Source organism: Lepidochelys kempii, chromosome 2 (assembly GCF_965140265.1).
Source record: "Lepidochelys kempii isolate rLepKem1 chromosome 2, rLepKem1.hap2, whole genome shotgun sequence".
Lineage (NCBI taxonomy): Eukaryota > Metazoa > Chordata > Testudines > Cheloniidae > Lepidochelys > Lepidochelys kempii.
Window position 1 is genome coordinate 205,587,703 of NC_133257.1, and position 19,283 is coordinate 205,606,985.

General features: G+C 39.4%; 1 protein-coding gene across 5 annotated transcripts in view; it reads right to left on the minus strand.

Annotated features, from left to right (window-relative positions):
• The window catches only part of CHN2 (chimerin 2), a 206,746-nt gene that overhangs the window by 25,003 nt on the left and 162,460 nt on the right, over positions 1 to 19,283 (minus strand). For 2 of the 5 annotated variants that reach the window (XM_073333599.1, XM_073333597.1), the window contains 4 exons: positions 16,214 to 16,291; positions 6,161 to 6,245; positions 3,572 to 3,745; positions 1,529 to 1,606 (listed from right to left, as the gene is read on the minus strand). In XM_073333599.1, the coding sequence (XP_073189700.1) occupies positions 1,529 to 1,606; positions 3,572 to 3,745; positions 6,161 to 6,245; positions 16,214 to 16,291 (415 nt within the window). Of the gene's footprint in view, positions 1 to 1,528; positions 1,607 to 3,571; positions 3,746 to 6,160; positions 6,246 to 16,213; positions 16,774 to 19,283 lie in introns of those variants that run through there. The other 3 variants (XM_073333598.1, XM_073333600.1, XM_073333601.1) reach the window with 3 other exon arrangements.

Sequence of the window (19,283 nt, forward strand, 5' to 3'; positions counted from 1 at the left end):
CTTTCTGAGTATGATCAACATGTTTTCCACACATTAGGAAGGAGTCAGCAGGATTCCCAGCACACCATGATGGTTCTCCAGGACCAGAAGCGGTGGCCCTCCCATGGGCATACCATTGCACTCCCAGCACTCAACACACCTGTTTCTTGGGATTCTACCGGATTTCATTCCCTCCAGACTCAGTCAGCTATCTCAAATTTGTGTGGGCCGATTCTGTCTAGTGTCCAGTACTGCACCGCAGGAACATTTGTCCAGTGAGCAAGAGCAGAACCACATCATCATACCTGTGCTCCATGTCTCCAACACAGTTTGGAGGAAGCGAGAGGGAGCTGCCATTGCCAAATGTGTGAAGGCGGAGTACAGTACCAGCAACACATAAGGCGGTTCCCAGAGTGTCTCCTGTGATGCACAGGACTCTGGGTTACTGCCCCTGAAACGATAGCACTAATGTGGTGGACAAAAAAAGAGGCAGTGTGGACAGGGGTATATGCCCTGTACACAGCGTGTACCCGTTCCTCATTCAGCATATGTGGACACTCAGCACAGGTATGGGATACATGTGCAATTCAGTACACAGACAAGTTCCAGGGAAGCATGGAAACACAGAAGTAGCCTGTGTGTGTGAGAATTACACACACATTGTACGCAGTGTTGTTGTAGCCGTGTTGGTCCCAGGATATTAGAGGTACGAGGTGGGTGAGGTAATATCTTTCATTAGACCAGCTTCTGTTGGTGAGAGAGACAAGCTTTCGAGCTTACACTGAGCTGAATACCTGAAGAAGAGCTCTGTATAAGCTCAAAAGCTTCTCTCTCTCACCAACAGAAGCTGGTCTAATGAAAGATATTACCTCACCCACTTTGTCTCCCTATGAAACACACATACAGACAGACACAGTGCTGTTAGCTAAGTGGTGGGGCCTATGTGGTTTGCAGGATCCTGTGGGTTTTTAAGTAAACATTCTTTATATAAAATTAGCTAAAGATTTTGCAGAGTTTTTTGGACCTTGTTGTGAATTCCCATATATGATGTAAATCCGCTTGCCTATTAAGACGACTGCACTTTGACCATTTTAGCATTGAGTATAACATTCAGCACAATGACAACTGCAGTCTGCCTTCCTGAACAAAGATCATTATTGTTATTATTATTTGTTTATGGTAGCATTCACGATGTGCTAGATGCCTTCCAGACATTCAGGAATGCCTCGGTCCGAGGTGGTAACCTAGAGGTGAAAGGCTCTAGACCATTAGCAGTCACCTGAACCTTTCATTTCCCTATCTACATTTATTTGTTGTGCGTTTATCTACATTATTCCAACTATGAAATATGATTTTAATCATGTGAAAAGTGCTACAGAAATTGGTAAAAAATAATAACATCAGAAAAAAGATAGGTAACATTTTGGGCTTCTGCTTATAGATCAGTTTCCTCACCATGGTATTTGAGCTCCCAGAGATCAATAAGAACAGTGTCTCTTTAAACCAAAAGGTCAGCTGAAAACCCATCTAATATTAAAACGCACTATACCTCGATCAAAGGCCATTTTGACATCTTCAATGTGTTCAGTGAACCCCGAGACTCTATAAAGACCCTCTGACTTTAAACCTGCAAGGTAAACACTTGATTTAGCTTTATTTCTGCTATCAACAGATATATATATATCAACAAATATTCAATCTATTCAAATCTTAAAATCAATAACATCACAGTTATTTTATGTTATGCTAATAATCCCATATATGAAATATGACAAGAGCAATAATTTTCATGTTAAACTTCTGAGTATTTTAAAGAAGAATTAAGGTAAATTTTAAAGACTACAAGTTGGTTACATTTTCTGGTTTTATTAGTTTGGTAGGGAATACACAATATCAGCTACAAAATACTACAATTTGCCTATACTGGCAACATATGGTATGATAACTTCCTATTCAGTTCTTGTTTTTCGGTCTGTAATTACTATAGCTTTAAATTCTGCCTTCCCTATGTCTGTGTTCTTAATGACCTATAATAATGCCAGCAATTAACTCTACCTTCCTGTGGTCCTTTTTCCTCTCTGATTTTGCTGTCAATCTTAACGGGTACGTGCAGCATACACTGTTCTTTCGCACAACCCATCCCTCCCACTGTCCTTTGCCTGTTTGCTGTTAGCCTCCACAAATCTTACTTGCACTGTTCCCATCCCTACAGGAAAGAAGGGTGGTCCAAGACAGCAGCAGATACAACTAGTCAAAGTGGCTTACATGGCTGTTACTTGTTTTAACTCACTGGTTCCTTACTGTGACCATGCCCATGTGATCACCCAACAAAGAGACACTGGCCTTTTTTAGCTACTGAGGCTGTATCATGACCAAAACCAATATCCCAACAGGAGGGATTTTTAGAGTTCTTACAGCTGTTAAGGTATTGATAATGAAAGAGGACAACCAATTTAGTCTCAACTGACATTTGTAAAAGAAAGAATATTTATATATCAAATGCAATATAGCTTTCTAATATGTCCTTTGCTATCATTATAGATACTTATGTTTCAGTAAAACTGTTCTCTCTCAAACCCATCCTCCCTTTCCACTTGTTCTTGCAGTGATGATATAATCCTGGCTGAGATTTGCAGAGCAGTACAGAGGATTTAGCTGCACATCTTTTATTAATTTTAATGGAAGATGTGTCGCTAAATCCCCTACACTGCTTTGAAATCCCCTGTCTGGCAGCAGTGTGTTGCCATGCAGATTACTATCATGTCAAAAATTCAGCATCATGGGATCTCTGTGCAAAACATGACTAACAGAGGAAACGTGGCTTATCAGGTGGCACAACTCACATGTAAGCCACCAATAACATATACATGATCATTAGCTTGTAATCATTTTGCATAACTTGGGGTTATCGTAATTTGTAAATGTGGAATGCATGTCAGTTCAGTAAAAGACAAATCACAAGCTGGCTTTTTGGCTGTGACACGTTGCTTAGCTATGTCATTCATCAGTCAGAAACAGAATGTAATGTGAATTTCACTAAAAGAGAGGCTTGCCACAGGTCACAAAATGTTGCACTCCTCTTTCATGTTTTGTATGAGCCATTTCCATTCATTTGTGTTCTCTCGCACATGATGTTCTGAAATAGTTTAAAACTATTCGTAACTTGCATGGAATTAAACTCTGATTGCTTTGAAATGAAAATATTGTCCATATATCTGTCAAAGGGAAATGAACCAAGTGAAAAGACACACAGGTGAGTTTAAAGTTTGTCCTTTGAAAAAGTATGACATGAATAGTTTGCATTTTAGAAGATATATCTAATATATTTTTTTAAAAGCAATTTAAATAATTTGCATTTGGAAATGACAGAACTGGACTTTACTAGCCAATGCAAAACAGTAGAACTTTTACTCAAAAACCTACTCCTGTCCACTCTTCCATTTACTTGGGCCTATTTTTTTCTCCCAACTTAACATGTAATTCAAAGTTGATTTACTTTTTATGTGTATCTGTTAATCCTCGATCACAATTCATGTAACATTATAGACCTGGTGACACTCCGCTCTAGTCTAACAAAGAAAATCATGCAAACCTCTTGCTTCTATTTCTCGAATGCATATATCCACAACCATTGGTCTCTGTGTATTGTGGGCCTTCACTAGTGTAGTGAGGTCACAGCAGTAGACTCTCTTGATCCTCTTGAGGTCTGGTTGACAGTCATTGGGCACATATTTGGAACACTGTTTGTGTACGTTCAACCCACAGTCTGTGAACAAAGTTTTGCCAGAATTAACACTTCCATTGATAGGTTTTGCTAGGTAATGATTTCATGAGCCTATACAAACAAACAGGAAAACCCTCATCCCTCAGACAAAACCAGAACAAACACAAAAACTCGTCGCATCGCTCTCTAGTGACTCCTGTGGCTGACTCACTCAATAACATTGACAGGACTTGGTGACATCCAGCACCCCGAAGAGAGGGTCACTGCAATGCTGAGATTCTGAAGAGGGAAGAGGATGGAGGATCCCTGAAAAAAGTTAGTGAGAAGAGCCCAGATGACTATCTTGCATCAGCCCCAAAGGGTGTTAGGAAAAACCAGGGTCAGGAACAAACATTGCACTCCAATGTACTTTTCACAGAAGTTTGCTTTCTACTGTAAAGCATTTCTGGTTCTGCTTCTCACTGATAGTGTGTGTAGAGGAGCAAAGCAAAAGTGTGCTTGTTATTAACCAAGGCCCTTATGCTATAACAATTCAGGGCTCCTTAACATTCCTGAACTTATCACTGGTTAGGCAAATATACCTTTTGCATATTGATTACTGGCTGAACTATTAAAATTTTAAACAACTCTCTGAATTACTTGAAACACATCTCAATATTATGTTCCATAAAATGTCAATCAAACAAAATCAAATTGTCCCTAAAAAACAACAACAAACCTTAATGGAATTAATTTAGTTTATTTGGTCTCTTCAGAAAGAAACTACTGCATAATGGATTATTGTTCAGTGACATCTAAGTAAATCTGGCCAGCTGCATTGAGGATACTCCCTTTATTGTTTTCAATGTTCTTGCAAAACATTTCATGTGAGGTTAAAAAAAACCCTTGTTTGTCTACTTAGAGTTAAATGTTGGTAATTTAATATGGGAAAGTGTTAAGCTTCATACTAAATAAGTAAGCCTTTTCATAGGTTAGATATTTTAAGTTGGGGGAACAAATCCAACAATATTCATTAGATCCACATGGTCAATTTTTACCAATTTACACTGAGGATTAAATAGCCGGATCAGTAAATGGTTATTAATTTTCCTTTTTTTAATTTCATTTTTATACTCTTTGTCTTGCCTCTGACCCATCTGTAGCTAGAGAAGATGAAGTAGTAAAGTACAATAATAAGTGGGCCATGCACATATCAATACTTTAAATTTATAAATCAACTTTTATCTTAAACGACCCTCAAATTGCTATACAAAATTTATGTGGCGTCACTTCACCCACCCCTCAGATTCAGTCTGATGTGGGGTTGCAAGTCGCTGCTGTTAATCAGTGCACAGTAACACTCATAAGCTTAGGACAGGATTTGAGAGGGAGCACTATCTTCAGCTGAAAGTGGAAGGAGAATTTCGGTTAGCAGAATTTAGTTACCAAAATTTGCATGTGATGTATCAAAAAAAAAAAAGTCCATTCCTGCAACAAACAAAATCATGGAATAATGGTTCTTGGTTTATTGTAGCAATGTAGCAAAGAAATGAAAAAAAAATAAAATAAAAAATCTATTAAAAGGTTAACAAAGAAAAAGAAAAACCAGGAAATTAATTCTTTTGGAAAGGAGGGTAACATTTTTTCTTTTCTATGAGGTAGGATATTTTGAGGTTTGTAGCAACATATGGTATTTTTATTGGTCAAAGGTGATCGTCTTTTCCCAGAGAAGGACATTTTTCAACAGTGAGTGGCAAAAGGATGAATTATGAAGTCTAGCTGCAGGCTGGCTTTGTGCCATCTTCAGATCTTGTTTCTGAAGATGTAAAAACATATAAAACAAAACCTGGCACTACCATAAGGAAGATGATTTACAAGATGCTGATGAAAAACCTAAACCAAAATACTGGGGCCTACACATTGCCAACGTACTGTTATAAAGATGTCCATAGAGAGATGCCTCTACTTCTAAGCCAACTAAGCAGGAAAAATAAACAGGACAATATTTCTAAGTCCTTTGTTTAGGGAAAAAAAGGATCAAGTTTTCCAAGGGAAAATATAGCACCATCTTCTTTCCAATATGTTTACATATTCTTGTAAGGCTCTACAGGAGTCCGGAAACAAACAGGATAAGTTAAAAAAACAAAACAAAAAACTGGTGCTGCTAATTTCTCTGTTCTTCAGATATGAAAAGTAGAAAGATCTCCCTCCGTCTTCCCCATTATTCTCCCTTGCTAATACTGGGACTGGATCCTGATTTCTGTACAACTCCCATTCCTTACTGTTATTGTTAAAATGTGTGCCTAGTGCTCAGCACTTCTTGGAAAGGGCTAAACTACAGCAAATTCAGCCTTTGGACTAATTAGATAGCAATTTCTTGTTACATTTTATGAAATTGTCCCCCATTCCTCCCTCCCAGATCTTACACTTTTATTTTTCAGAAGAAAGAACCAAGATAAATTAAATGCATAAAGCTACCTGAACACCTGACTCCCTGAGCAATGAGCCCCCACATGAAATTGGCACAATATTCACACCAGTGTGGACCTCGGAATGTGTAGACCTGTAATACAATAAAAAAAATGGGGTCATCAGGAGGCAGATGGTCTGACAGATGGAACAAGTAAAAGAGATAAACGACAAAGGATTCAGTAGGAGTAAGTCTTCAGCATACAGTATACACTTCTTTCCAAAGTCTGTATGAAATAAATCCTCGGAAAATAAATGTGCTTTGATCTTTATGTTCTCTTATCTCACAATAGGCCTATCATAATGCAGAACTGGATACTGTATGACATAGAAACAAATTATTTTTAAAACTTTTTTTTTCTTTTTTGCTAGTTGATGTGTTTCTTTTGTGTCATCTACATTTAGTTCAGTGCAGATACAGAAGTGGTAACTGGGTTTAGTCCACTATCAAAATGGACAAAAATAAAACAAATAATCCAAGCAGTCGTAGTCATTCCTTTTACTGAACTAGCTAAAATAAAATCAGAAAGCTTCCGAGAGTCACACACTCTGCAACAGACTATTGGAAAGAGAGGGAGATAAAATTCAGTGGAAGAAAATCTCTGCTCTCATGCTGTGGCCAAATTCTGCTTTCCAATACACTTGCACAATTATTATTGATTTCAGGGGGACTGGACTAGGGTACTGAGGGCAAACTTTGCCCCCTCTCCCCCCATGCAGATTCAAAGTTCTAATATTTTGAATATCCCATAGGTGTTAGTACAGTAGGATTATGGCATGGCTCCATCATGTGGGCATTTGCACCATTTAAAAAAAAAGAATCATTAAACAAAAGCCAAAGGAATCAAAAGGAATAATTTGTGTAGACATTCTAGGCAAAAGTTGGGCAATCATCTGCTTTTGCACGGCAGAATCAATTACAGACATAGGCAAACTACTCCTTTGACCAAACCACCTAAATAACTAAACTGATCTCACACAGACAAAACAAAAAAAATAAATAGATCCTTATTCAATAAAGTCACAGTCAGTCTCATTTTACTACAATCCCCATATCAGTACAAGAAGGGTAAAATGGCATGAAAAGAACAGACAGAACACAGTTTCCTCAGCTGCCTTTTGCACAAAACACTTGCTTCAACAACTGCATTTTAAAGAACCTATAACGGTGATCTTTTTGTTATTTAAAATATGGCTATATAGTGCAAAATTAACACTGGCATCTTTAGAGCCCTTTGCATGATACAGCATGCACTTAATTTTCATTGAACAGCACAGTAAATAGTCGAGTATAGTCCTGTGTAAATGGGCTAGATCTGCCTAGAGACTTTATTTAACAAAATACATTGTGCACACTGAGGCTGCTAATGCTTCCTCTCTGTTGACTAACCCTTTCCTTTCTTTTTTTTTAATCCCCTGGGTACTTTGTTGAAAGGTCACTACTGGCTGGGGAAAAAGTTTATTATTTTAAATTTTCATCAAGTATATTTAGTTGGGGAAAGTGCAGTTATTGCCCTTTTCCAAATAAACGATATACAATTTTCAATCAAGCATACAGCTTGCTAATATCATGGCCCTGCTATGTCTACAGCACCACTCACAGCATTATTGCATTGCATCAAGAAATCACAGCTCCTGCAATTCAACGATTTGTCATATTATGAAATCAGAGCTATCTGTCTGAAAATAATACCAAACAAAATTGAACAAAAATACAACATACGTTATAGATTTTACTTACTAACTGTCTTGGCCAAATTAATCCCTTGTGTAACTAAAGGCTTCAATGGTATTGCACCATTTGCTCTCAAGTTCAGTGGTAACAGCTACAAACATACTTAAATATTTCCATCTATTTGTCTTGGAAAACATGTATTAATTAATAAACCAAACTAACGCTTTTTTCCCATTTTCCTGTTTCACTTTACTTTTTTCTGAAATGAGTGTGTATTAACTGATAACATTGCTATTCCTTGGCAAAATGAAGTATTTTTAAATATCTTACTATCTTTCTAGTTTGATGATTAAAAACTACATTTTCACTTAGCACAGCTTGACAACAAATTACTCCTACTTATCCATGTAGTCAATAATTATGTAACTAATTGCAGCTGTAAAGCAGTTGCTATTTAGCTTAAAGTAATGCTAATTTTTTCATCTCTTTTGGTATTAAAATGTTTAAACAGGTACATTTGACCAACTCAAATTATACTTCTGAAATGTATTAGCTCTCACTACAACATATACTAATGGGAAACACTTATTGGTGGTAAGCCTTGCTGATATATATGTGTTTCTATCACTTCTTGCTCCATTCAGAGGTTGTCTTACAGGGATCAGTTAACATTCATTTAAAGCTAGATCACCAGCCGGTGCAAATAGCATAGCTTCATTGACACTGACTTACATCAACTGAGAACATTGCCATTGGAGTTTTAGGCTTACATTTTAAAATGTGGCCTCCAACATAATGTTGTGGATACAAAATTGCAGACAGTTATCTATGACTGCAATGCTACCAATTTTAGATGTGTAACTATGCAATTTTTGTGGTTTCAGAGTAGCAGCCGTGTTAGTCAGTATCTGCAAAAAGAAAAGGAGTACTTGTGGCACCTTAGAGACTAACAAATTTATTTGAGCATAACCTTTCGTGAGCTACATTTAACTACAAATGCGAAATTGTCTATTTGAGGGATATCGCTAATCTTTAGATTCTCAGTATCTCTTGCTTCACAAAGTGTTACAAAAGCTAATCTTTTATGAAAGATAATTGTAAAAGGTTGTTCGGTATTATTAAAACTGCACAGTTTTACATCCTGGTTAGACTACACCACAGTTTCTAGGATATTAAAGGCCTGCTTGTTCACTTCACATAAAGGTATCATTTAACTGATCACACTGTAGAGTATTTAGAAGTTGGTAGCTGATTATATCTTTGTCTTTTCTTGCACAATGGGAAATGGTCATTATTATTTTCACCGAAGACCCAAACTTGAGAGTTGCTGAGCACCCTCATCTACCATTGATTTTGAGGCCCCAAAATTTCAGTTAAATTTATTTATTTAATGTTACTTTCACATCTCCATATTTTGGCTGAAATTACATGTACCAAAATGAAATACCATGAGAAAGGCTGGTTTTGCAGCATTTCTGGTTGAGCTGAAACAGAGAAATACTGTTATCTCACAAGTCAAAAGTGTGATCTTTTGAGATTTTCTAGATGAAATTTCAAGAAGTTTGGATAAGCATTAATGTAACTTAAGATACATATCTGAACTGTCTCTGAAGTTTGGCTGACCATTACTTTCAATGTTCATAAAAAATAAGGCTCTGTATTCTTAAAAACAACACTTCAGCTCAGATGGACTCTTAAGGCTGATGCTGAAAGTAAGACTTTGGTCACAGTAAATGAGAGTTTTGCCTGAGAAATGACTGCCGAACTGATCCTGGAGTTATTTTATACTGTGCAAGGGTTCCGAGGCAGTCATAGATAGGAGATAGGATTATATTTTTAGTCTTGTACCCGTGTCCGTATGATCACACCACTACCTACTGAACCGGGCATAGGCTTTTTGAAGAATCATCAAGATAACTTTTTGAGTCCCCCCGCACCCTTTCAAATTTTTGGACTGTCACGGAGACTCGTTTGTGTATAAAGAATAGCGTTGAACTGCTTGTGCTGGTGTCCTTGCATACTGCCAATCTTTCAAAAGAAACAGCAAGGGACAATTCTCAATATGACCTGAGGTTTTGGGGTCAATATTCACCCCAATAATGAAGGGGTCTGATGTACATTCTGGTAAACTTTTTTCTTGTCTTTTCCCACCACTATTTAGCTATAGAATGCAGGGGACTCAATAATATTAATATTGCGTAAGTTCTCAAAATGCCATCCCTTTGCTCCAAACTTACTGTCCAGAGATCTGAGTTGTCTGTGAGATAGTTCAACAAAATTTATTAGTCTAAAATGTGTTTTCCTGCTTATTCCCTTCTTTAGTTTCTTCGTTTCCCTCCTCCCACTGTCTGACTCACTCTATCTCCAGGCCATCTCCTTTCATTTTCTGTATTTATATTTCCTTTCTTTGTATTATTCTCTCTCTCCCATTCTTTCATGGAAAAGTAGTTTCTTCTTCATATTAATCCTCTCTCTCTTACACACATTACATTTTGTCTTCATTAGTGATGCTCCTCTCTGTTTCCTTTACTTACATCTCTCAACTACCATTGCTTCCATATGGTCTCTTTAATGTCCCTTCCATCTTCCTCTGAGAATCTGCAGGTGTACAATGCTTTACACAGTCATTAATAGTTGTGATACCACTGTGAGGTAGGTATTATCTCTATTTCACAGATGAGGAAACTAAGGCAGATAAGTTAAGTGATTTCACCAAAGCCACAGAGTGAATCCAGTAAAAACAATGCTACAGCAGCAAATCAAGAACTGCCTTGGGCTGACACGTGTGCTCTTCATATGAAATATGCAGAGCTGCTTTCAGACAATTTTTTGGTTACCTAACCTGGTTTTGAAGCTTTTTTTCTTTTGTATCAAAAGAGAAGAAGAGATTTTTCAGACTTTCAGTTGAAAAGCAGGAACACTTTACCTCAGCTCTGGGGCCTCAACTGAATCCCTTTGAAATCAATGGCTTCAGTGGGAACAGAATTGAATCCGTTACCAGTTTTGTTTTGGGACAATGAAAATTCCACTTCTCACAAAGGTGTAATTTTAAGAAAAACAACAGACATATGAAAAAAAAAAACACTGAGTGTACATGCCATAATTAAAACCCTCACTGCGTCTCTAAATTTTATATGTTGCAATGAAAACTGAGATCACTTCTAAGGTTCTACAATAATAATGGGCCAAATTCTGTCCTGCACTGGGCCCTGATCCTACAATAAACTGCATGCTGATGTCCCAAGGCATCTCCTTTGGTCCCCATTGATGTTCCTGGGACTCTGTGCTGGCATGAGGTTCAACAAACATTACTATCAATATAGAATCCGGCACGACACCACTTGAAATCTGTGGTAATGGGAAATGCAGAAGACTGTGTAGTAATAAAAGTAAGTGAGGGCAAAATCTGGTCCTATGTTAATTTCTGTTATAAAAAGTGAGATCCTGTTTTGTAAAAGGTAACTCTAGAATATATGCGATTCCCCATTTGCTGCGACTTGACTAGCTCAGGCCATGTCTCAATGGACAAAAAGTATGTTTTCTTCAGTTATGTTAATTCAATTGAATTAACTCCCTCCTGAGTCTATATCACAAGGAGCGGGAACGTTCTAAAAGGTGCTAGCCTGTGTCTCTAGAGTATGTCTACAGTGAAGCTGGAGGTGTAATTTCCAGCTTGCGTAGACATGTGCACCAGCTTTGATCGAGGTAACATGCTAAATATAGCAGCGGGGCCATGGTGGTATGGGCAGCAAGATAGGCTAGTTGCTTAAATAAGTACCCAGGTTTCAGGGTAGGATTCACTCCTGCCATTCATGCCGCTGCAGAGACACTTCAATTTTTAACATGCTAGCTTGTCAAAACTAGCATCCGTATGTCTACCCAAACTGGAAGTTACACCTTCAGCTCCAGTGTAGCCATGCCCTTAGGCTTCGATTCTGCAAATATTTACGTACCTGTTTAACTTTACTACCATGAGTAATGCTGTTGAAGTTAATGGGACGACTCAAGGTAGTGAAGTTAACCACTTGTATGAGTATTTGCAGGATCAGGACCTTAATGAGAGCTAAGGGAACTTTCCAGTTACATTAAACTAATTCGAATGAGCTAATACAACTGAAGAAAGCATCTTTTTGTCAATCAAGACCTGGCCCCAAGGACTTACTTTCTTTACGGATTTATAAGTCCTGTCCACTCCTAGATGTGCCAGCTAATGAATCTACTCCTTTTTAATTTCAGTTTCCGAACACTAGTGTGATACAATGTAAACTGTATAAAAAAAAATATATATATATATAGAACGTTTGTTGTCATAATTTAGGACCAAAAAGAATGGTCATGGGAAGGACTTCAACAATTTGCCCTAACACAGGGCTAGATGGTCTGCTTTTTACACTGCTCCACACTGTGGCATTACAAAGCTGTACTGCTCCAGGGCAAGTTCTGGAAGAGATTGTGCCTGCGATCCCTTGAGGAGCTGCAGGGAGCAAAGGAAGGGCTGTGCATGCTAAACCATCCTTTTGCATAGTGCAGCGTGCCCCACACAGCAGGTCAGTTTTGCTGGCCTATGGGTAGGAGGGCAGGGTCTTGGTTCTAAATTTTCCCCAGCCTGTGCAGGGTCAATTGTGCCTCTCCAAGGCCACTAAGAAGAAGTCATCCCTTTGCTCCTGAGGTTTAGGGCGTGCAGTTACTTTGGTGGGGCAAAGACAAAGTCTGGTTTTGCTCTTTTCTACTCCCTCCACCACTATACATACACATATCTCCACTAGCATCTGGAATGACCTTCCTCACAATATTATTCAAATACAAAGTGCCCGAGAGGCTGTAACTTTTATACCAACCCCCCCCATATAGCGATTTAAAATTCAAAATGGGTATTAAACATGCAAAACACATCCTAGATCCCTTTAGTTAATTATTTGGCGTGCACACGTTGAACTTTGCCTTTTTAAAAGGGCACAAGGCAGTCTAGATCTGACTCTGAATTTTGTACCCATCTCTTTTTTGTGCTTTTCCCCTTTCCGCCAGTTCTACTTTGTTACACAATGTTTCCAATCAGTTGTACCAAATACGTAGCCTTTTTAAAAAAAAGACTAATCATCCCAAGAGGTTCAAATTTGCCAAGGTAAAAATTTTTTTTAGTGTACATTTATTGACACTAACGCATGCCAAACATTCTGATGGACTCTGTCATGAAATCCCTGTCCATATACAGCAAAATATATAGTACAACACATTTTAAGTGTTCAGTAAAACAAAAAAGGGCAAAACACCTCTTTGCAACCCTATGAAATAGCCCATTAGATTTTACTTATGTTCCACAGTACCATATTAGTATTGTGTATATGTCTATGACAACTAGGACTTAAGCTTCAAAAACCCTCCAACAATTTTCTTTCTTTTGCACTACTTAACTTTTTTATGAACATGTCAATAGATTTAAAACTTAAAGTGGGTGACTGTTTAATCTAAATATTCCACTATTAGCACATTGTTCATGATTTTTTTTAGCTACTATATGCATTTTAGAATCATCCTATAGAAGACTGTAGATTTTTGAGTGGTGAGTAATATTTGTGTTATGTAAATATAATACTTCAGAGTGACCTAACTTTCTAGGTTACATTTTATTTTTAAAATGTTTCTTTCTTAAAATTCATATTTTGTAGGGCTTTCGATTAATTGCAGTTAATTCACAGGATTAACTCAAAAAAATTAATCCCGATTATTCACATTGTTATACAATAGAATACCAGTTGAAATTTATTAAATATTTTTGGATGTTTTCTACATTTTCAAATATATTGATTTCTATTACAACACAATACAAAGTGTACAGTGCTCACTTTATATTATTATTTTTGATTACAAATATTTGCACTGTAAAAATTTTTAACAAAAGAAATTGTATTTTTCAAGTCACCTCATAAAAGTACGTAGTGCAATCTCTTTATCATGAAAGTGTAGTTTACAAATGTAGATTATTTTTGTTACATAACTATACTCAAAAACAAAACAATGTAAAACTTTAGCGCCTACAAGTCCACTAAGTCCTACTTCTTGTTCAGCCAATCGCTAAGATAAACAAGTTTTTTTACATTTATGGAAGATACTGCTGCCTGCTTCTTATTTACGATCTCACCTGAAAGTGAGAACAGTATGTTCACATGGCTCTTGTACCTGGTGTTGCAAGGTATTTACGTGCCAGATATGCTAAACACTCGTATGCCCCTTCATGCTTCAGCCACCATTCCAGAGCACATGCTTCCATGCTGATGATGCTCTTTAAAAAAATAATGCATTAATTAAATTTGTGACTGAACTCCTTGGGGAAGAATTGTCTCCTGTTCTGTTTTACCCGCATTCTGCCATATATTTCATGTTATAGCAGTCTTGGATGATGACCCAGCACATGTATGTTTTAAGAACACTTTCACAGCAGATTTGATGAAACGCAAAGAAGGTACCAATGTGAGATTTCTAAAAATCTACAGCACTCAACTCAAGGTTTAAGAATCTGAAGTGCCGTCCAAAATCTGAGAGGGACGAGGTGTGGAGCATGCTTTCAAAAGTCTTAAAATAGCAACACTCAGATGTGGAAACTACAGAACCTGAACCACCAAAAAAGAAAATCAACCTTCTGCTGCCGGCATCTGACTCAGATGATGAAAATGAATATGTCGGTCTGTTCTGCTTTGGATCATTATCGAGCAGAACAGCATGGACTCATAAGCTTTCGTGAGCTGCATCCGATGAAGTGAGCTTATGCTCAAATAAATTTGTTGGTCTCTAAGGTGCCACAAGTACTCCTTTTCTTTCAGCTAAACTATGACTCTTTTCAAAAAGAAAGTAATAAAGGGTGTATAACAGCTCAACTGTGCAAATCCAATGTTGCTGGGCACATTTCCAGTTATAAATCAAAGCCAAAACAAGGGGAATTTTGAAGAGGAAAGGAAGGAATGTATAGGTCAAAGTGGAAAAAAGTCCCAGTCATGAGAAAATATTTTCTAGTTAACCTAAAACAGTTTTCATATTTAAATGATAATGAGGCTAAAACCAGAAAGCATAAAAGATTCTTTAATCAAGAAAAAAGTACAGAATATTTCTCCTATTTCTTTCAGTATTTAGCAGTGAGAAAAATATTAACTTTTATGTGGGTGCTGGGTTAAGGAGGAGGAATGGCAAGGAGCATAAAATGTTGAAGGTAAAGTTTTACTCATGAATACTGAATTATTGATAAATTCCAACCACAGCACAGACACTGAATGTCTTAAGGGAAAAGCATAACAGAGGAACAAAGAGAAAAGCATACTTGCTAAATAATTTTAATGAACGTTAATTTCCCTTTTATTTAAAGGCCAGAAGTCAGCATGATAAAATACTATTTCTGATAATGAATCAAATTATTCTGACAATGACCTAGATTATCATCTCCAGGGAGCACTAAGAAAATAGAGGAATTAAGGGAGTATAATGCACATCTCTCATCTCTTGTTTATCTCCTTTTCATTCCTCTCAGTCACTTTGTATCCACCCCCAATTACCATCAAACCACTTTTTGACAGCTCTAACCATGATAACTGGGGATTGGCACACTCTGGAACTAACTCAGTCCTTCTGGCAAAAGATGTTAGAGCAAGATGACTGGAAGTCTAGTTTCTAAGGCTGAGTCACTTCCCCAGCGCACACAGCATTCCAGATGCTGTGATTGAAAAAAGAATCTGATTTTGTATCTATAAGCTAGCAACAAGACAATCTGTTTAAGCATCCTTGAGTTTGTATAGCTATTCATTTTAGTCTGACAAGCAAGCACAAGCCTATATCCAATAGCTCAGTGGGACTCAAGGAGCATTTCCTTCGCAAGAATAAAAGATATCAGACAATACCACCACAGCACTTTGTTTTATTGTTAGTAGGTACTGGGCTTTCATGACTTAGTGCAAACAGAAAGAGCACAAATGTGTATTGTTAAAACGGCACTAACACCACACTATAAAAATGTAGATTTTCAGAAGTCATATTTTTATTATCAAAACTGACACATTTTAAGATTAAGGTGATCAATCTGAAGTAACATTTCCAAGAAACAAATAAAACACATCTGGGTCTAAGGAGCTCAAATATAAATCTGTCATTTGGCAGGATCCAGCAGGGTCTTGACTTTGCTTGTGCTCTGAGAGAGATTGTTATCCATATTAAATAGCCCTGTCGACATGTGTTAAGAATTACACAATCAATGGATTTTAACACAGGAAGAAAACTACTTTCTGAAATACTCCTCTTGGATGTGGCATAAAGAGTTATATGGAAATATATAATCACAGTGCAAAACTTTACACAGGAAAAATCAATCAACCTTTAAACCAGAAGCATCCCAAAGCTGTTCTTACCTTAAAATTGTGTGCTTTTTCATAGTTGCAATGGTTGTCGTTTTGAGTTAAAGCTGCTCTTCTGACCAAAGAGGTGATCTGTGAATAGGCAAAGAGTTTCAGAGGTTGCCATAATATTGCCCCCTTTACTCCCGCCTTAACCCCCAATGCCACTGCCAGCAGCTCTTGACGTTTCCTTCCTCGCTTAGACTTGTGAACAACAGCACAATTTTTCTCATTTTCAAGCCACAGCTCCTCAGAGAACATAGTGCTTGGATCCCAGATCTTTTTCCTGTCTTCCTCTGAGGCTGGGAGGCTTACTGTACTCAGGTTTGTCCAACTGCTTCTAATGTTAGACAGCAGATTTGAAGCAGCTGCAGCCCATTCTGCGGAGACCTCTGGCATGTGACTTGAATGGGCCGTCTTGTGTGATGGAAGGAGCTTCTGCATCTGAATAAGTAACAGCCTGCTTTGTGCTATTTCTTAAGGCAGACGTGTGCCTGAAACAAAAGTTGGAATTCATGTACTGAACAAAACTCCCCCTCCCCCACTCCCCCAGCAACGGTATCCAGCGAGACTGAAGAAATACAGGCAGGGTGACAGCTTTATGGCCTCATGCCACAACAAATTTCAAAGGAAAGATCACTTCTAGTTGGTAGCATGTTTTTTTTTTTTTTTTTTAAAGGCTCTGATGCTGCATCCAATTACACTCAGACTTGGAGACTTATGAGTCATTCCAGTCTGAACACCAGTGGATTAAATCCGTTAAACCCTGATGATTGTTTAATCTTGCAGGGCTAAAATCTCTTCTTTTTCATATCCTGTGCAAGTGAAAAATCCAGTCGTACTCCAAGGATTAATAGCATTTTTGTGGCCTGCATTTGGTTGGGGGTCCACTTAGCAGTGAGCAATTAGATCACATTCAGTAAAAATTGGAAACTAAGCCCCCAGCCATTCAATCAGATCACAGGGGGAGCCCCTTAGCCTTTGCAGAGGCCTATGGAAGATAATGGAGCTCTGCAGAGTTGCAAGGGGTGCATCCTGCACAGATCAGATGGCAGGTCTGGGGCCTAAGTGGCACCAGTCCAGCTGTTCCCCCACTCTAGTTTCTGCAGTATGTATGTTTGGGAGGAAGAATAACATGTGGTTAAAGCCCAGTACAGGAAATCTGAGCTCTAATCCCATCTCTGCCACGGGCTTCTGAATGACCTTGGGCCGGTCACTTAATCTTTTCATTTCTGTTTCTCTATCAGTACAATGAGGATAATAGTTACCTACCTCAGAGGGATATTAGAGAATGAAGCCTCACAGTGTCTGAAACATGCTTGACATGCTCAGAGGGAAGGTACTACAGGAGTGGACAATATTACCAGAGAGCTGCTTCTGAAACTGACAAGCCCTGCCACCCTTTGTTTCTCCCTTTATGCCCATTCTTTTCCACACTTGAACCCAAAATCAATAGCAAATTAAATGATCTAAACAGACTTACTTTTGTTAATTTGTGAAGTCGTTTCTTCCTTTGGCTCTACCACACCCCAATACCTTAGACATCCTAGAGGGTTCATCTAATGCACTGACTTAAAACAACACCACTACATAGTTTACATGCTCTTAGTAAAAACTGTGCTCTCCCGATATGAAAACCTGCAGGGACAGATGGCCAACCATCAGTAAGATCAGGCTGTGTAATTTCATACAGTGCACTAACAAGTCCTGTAACCTGCAAAATCAGCTTTTCAAATGTGACATGACCTAGTTGTTTCTCTCCTGAATGTACTTCTTTTCCCTTTCTTTTCCACTTAATTGGCAGCATAACTCTCTCTCTCTCTCTCTTCTATCAGATTTAGAAGCCTTGGTAGTTAGTTACTGTTTCTTTTCCACTGAGGCTCCTCTTGCTAAATAAACAGGTGCTGCGCTCACCCTCTTTTCCAACTGAAAGCACAACTGAGTGGCCAGGGCCAGTGTAACCACTCGGTGAACTAGAGGGCTGCCTAGGGCGCCAAGATTTGGGGGCACCAAAAAGCGGGGCCCCAAATTTTTATTTTGCTTCATCCAAAATGGGACGAAGCGCAGTTCGGTCCTTTCCCCAAGCCGCCTTCCCTCGAAACCGGGTTCTCCCTCGCTCTATGTCTCTTCCACACACTACATTGGGCAGCTCTGTCCCATGCTGTGCACAGGTTGCCTCATGGCGACCCAGCCGTGCACGCAAGGAGGGTTCATCTTTGTTCCTTTTTCCTGCCAGGGAAAACCTCTGCCTGGAGCAAATAAATCAAGAAGCTAGAATCAGAGGGCTTGGGACTCACGCCCCGGGACACTTCCAGCCTCCTTCTGCCAGGGAGAGGTCCGCGGCGAGGCGTGGCTGCTTGCACTGTATCAGAAGCCTGTGCCCTGGACCTGAGGCAGGGCGCATCTTCTCACAGGAGAGTGGGGCTGGCTCTCCGACGACCTGCCTTGGTTGCATTTCCCAGGCACTTCCCTTGTCTCTGGGGAGGGAGTGAGGGAGGAAAACGCTGGAGAGGAGGAGGAGGAGGAGGGAAGGAGACACAGCGATGGAGGGGAAGGGGAGAGGACGCAGAGGACAGGGAACGTGGGGTCGGAAGGGGAGAGGTGGAGCGTGCAAGGCTGACCCTCCAGGGTGTGCCTCTGCCCCCTGCCTTCGCTCCCCGTGGAGCTCTGCTTCTCTCCATTCCGGCTGCACTTCTGTCCCGTCCCGTCCCCTCCCCCTGGAGCTCCCCGACGTGCGGGGAAGAGAAAGCAAGCGAGCCGCTGAGGTCCCTGCGCCTTGCCGCAGCCTTCCCCTGTCGCCGCCAGGGCGCTGCGCTACATCTGATCCCGCTTCGCGTCCAGCCCGGCCTCGCTGCTGCTGCGGTGGCTGCAATCTTCCTCGGGAGGGGAGTGTGTGTGAGATTGCCTTCCTGAGCTCCTCACCATGATGAGGCTTGAATTTGGTGATTTATGTGTAATCAACAGCACAAGCACTAACCACCACTGCCTCTCCCGGGGACCTTCACCTCCCGGCTCCCCGGGGGAGGAAAGTTCTCCAGCAAGGCTGCGCTGCAGGGTCCTGAGCGCTCCCTTTGCGACTGCAGCT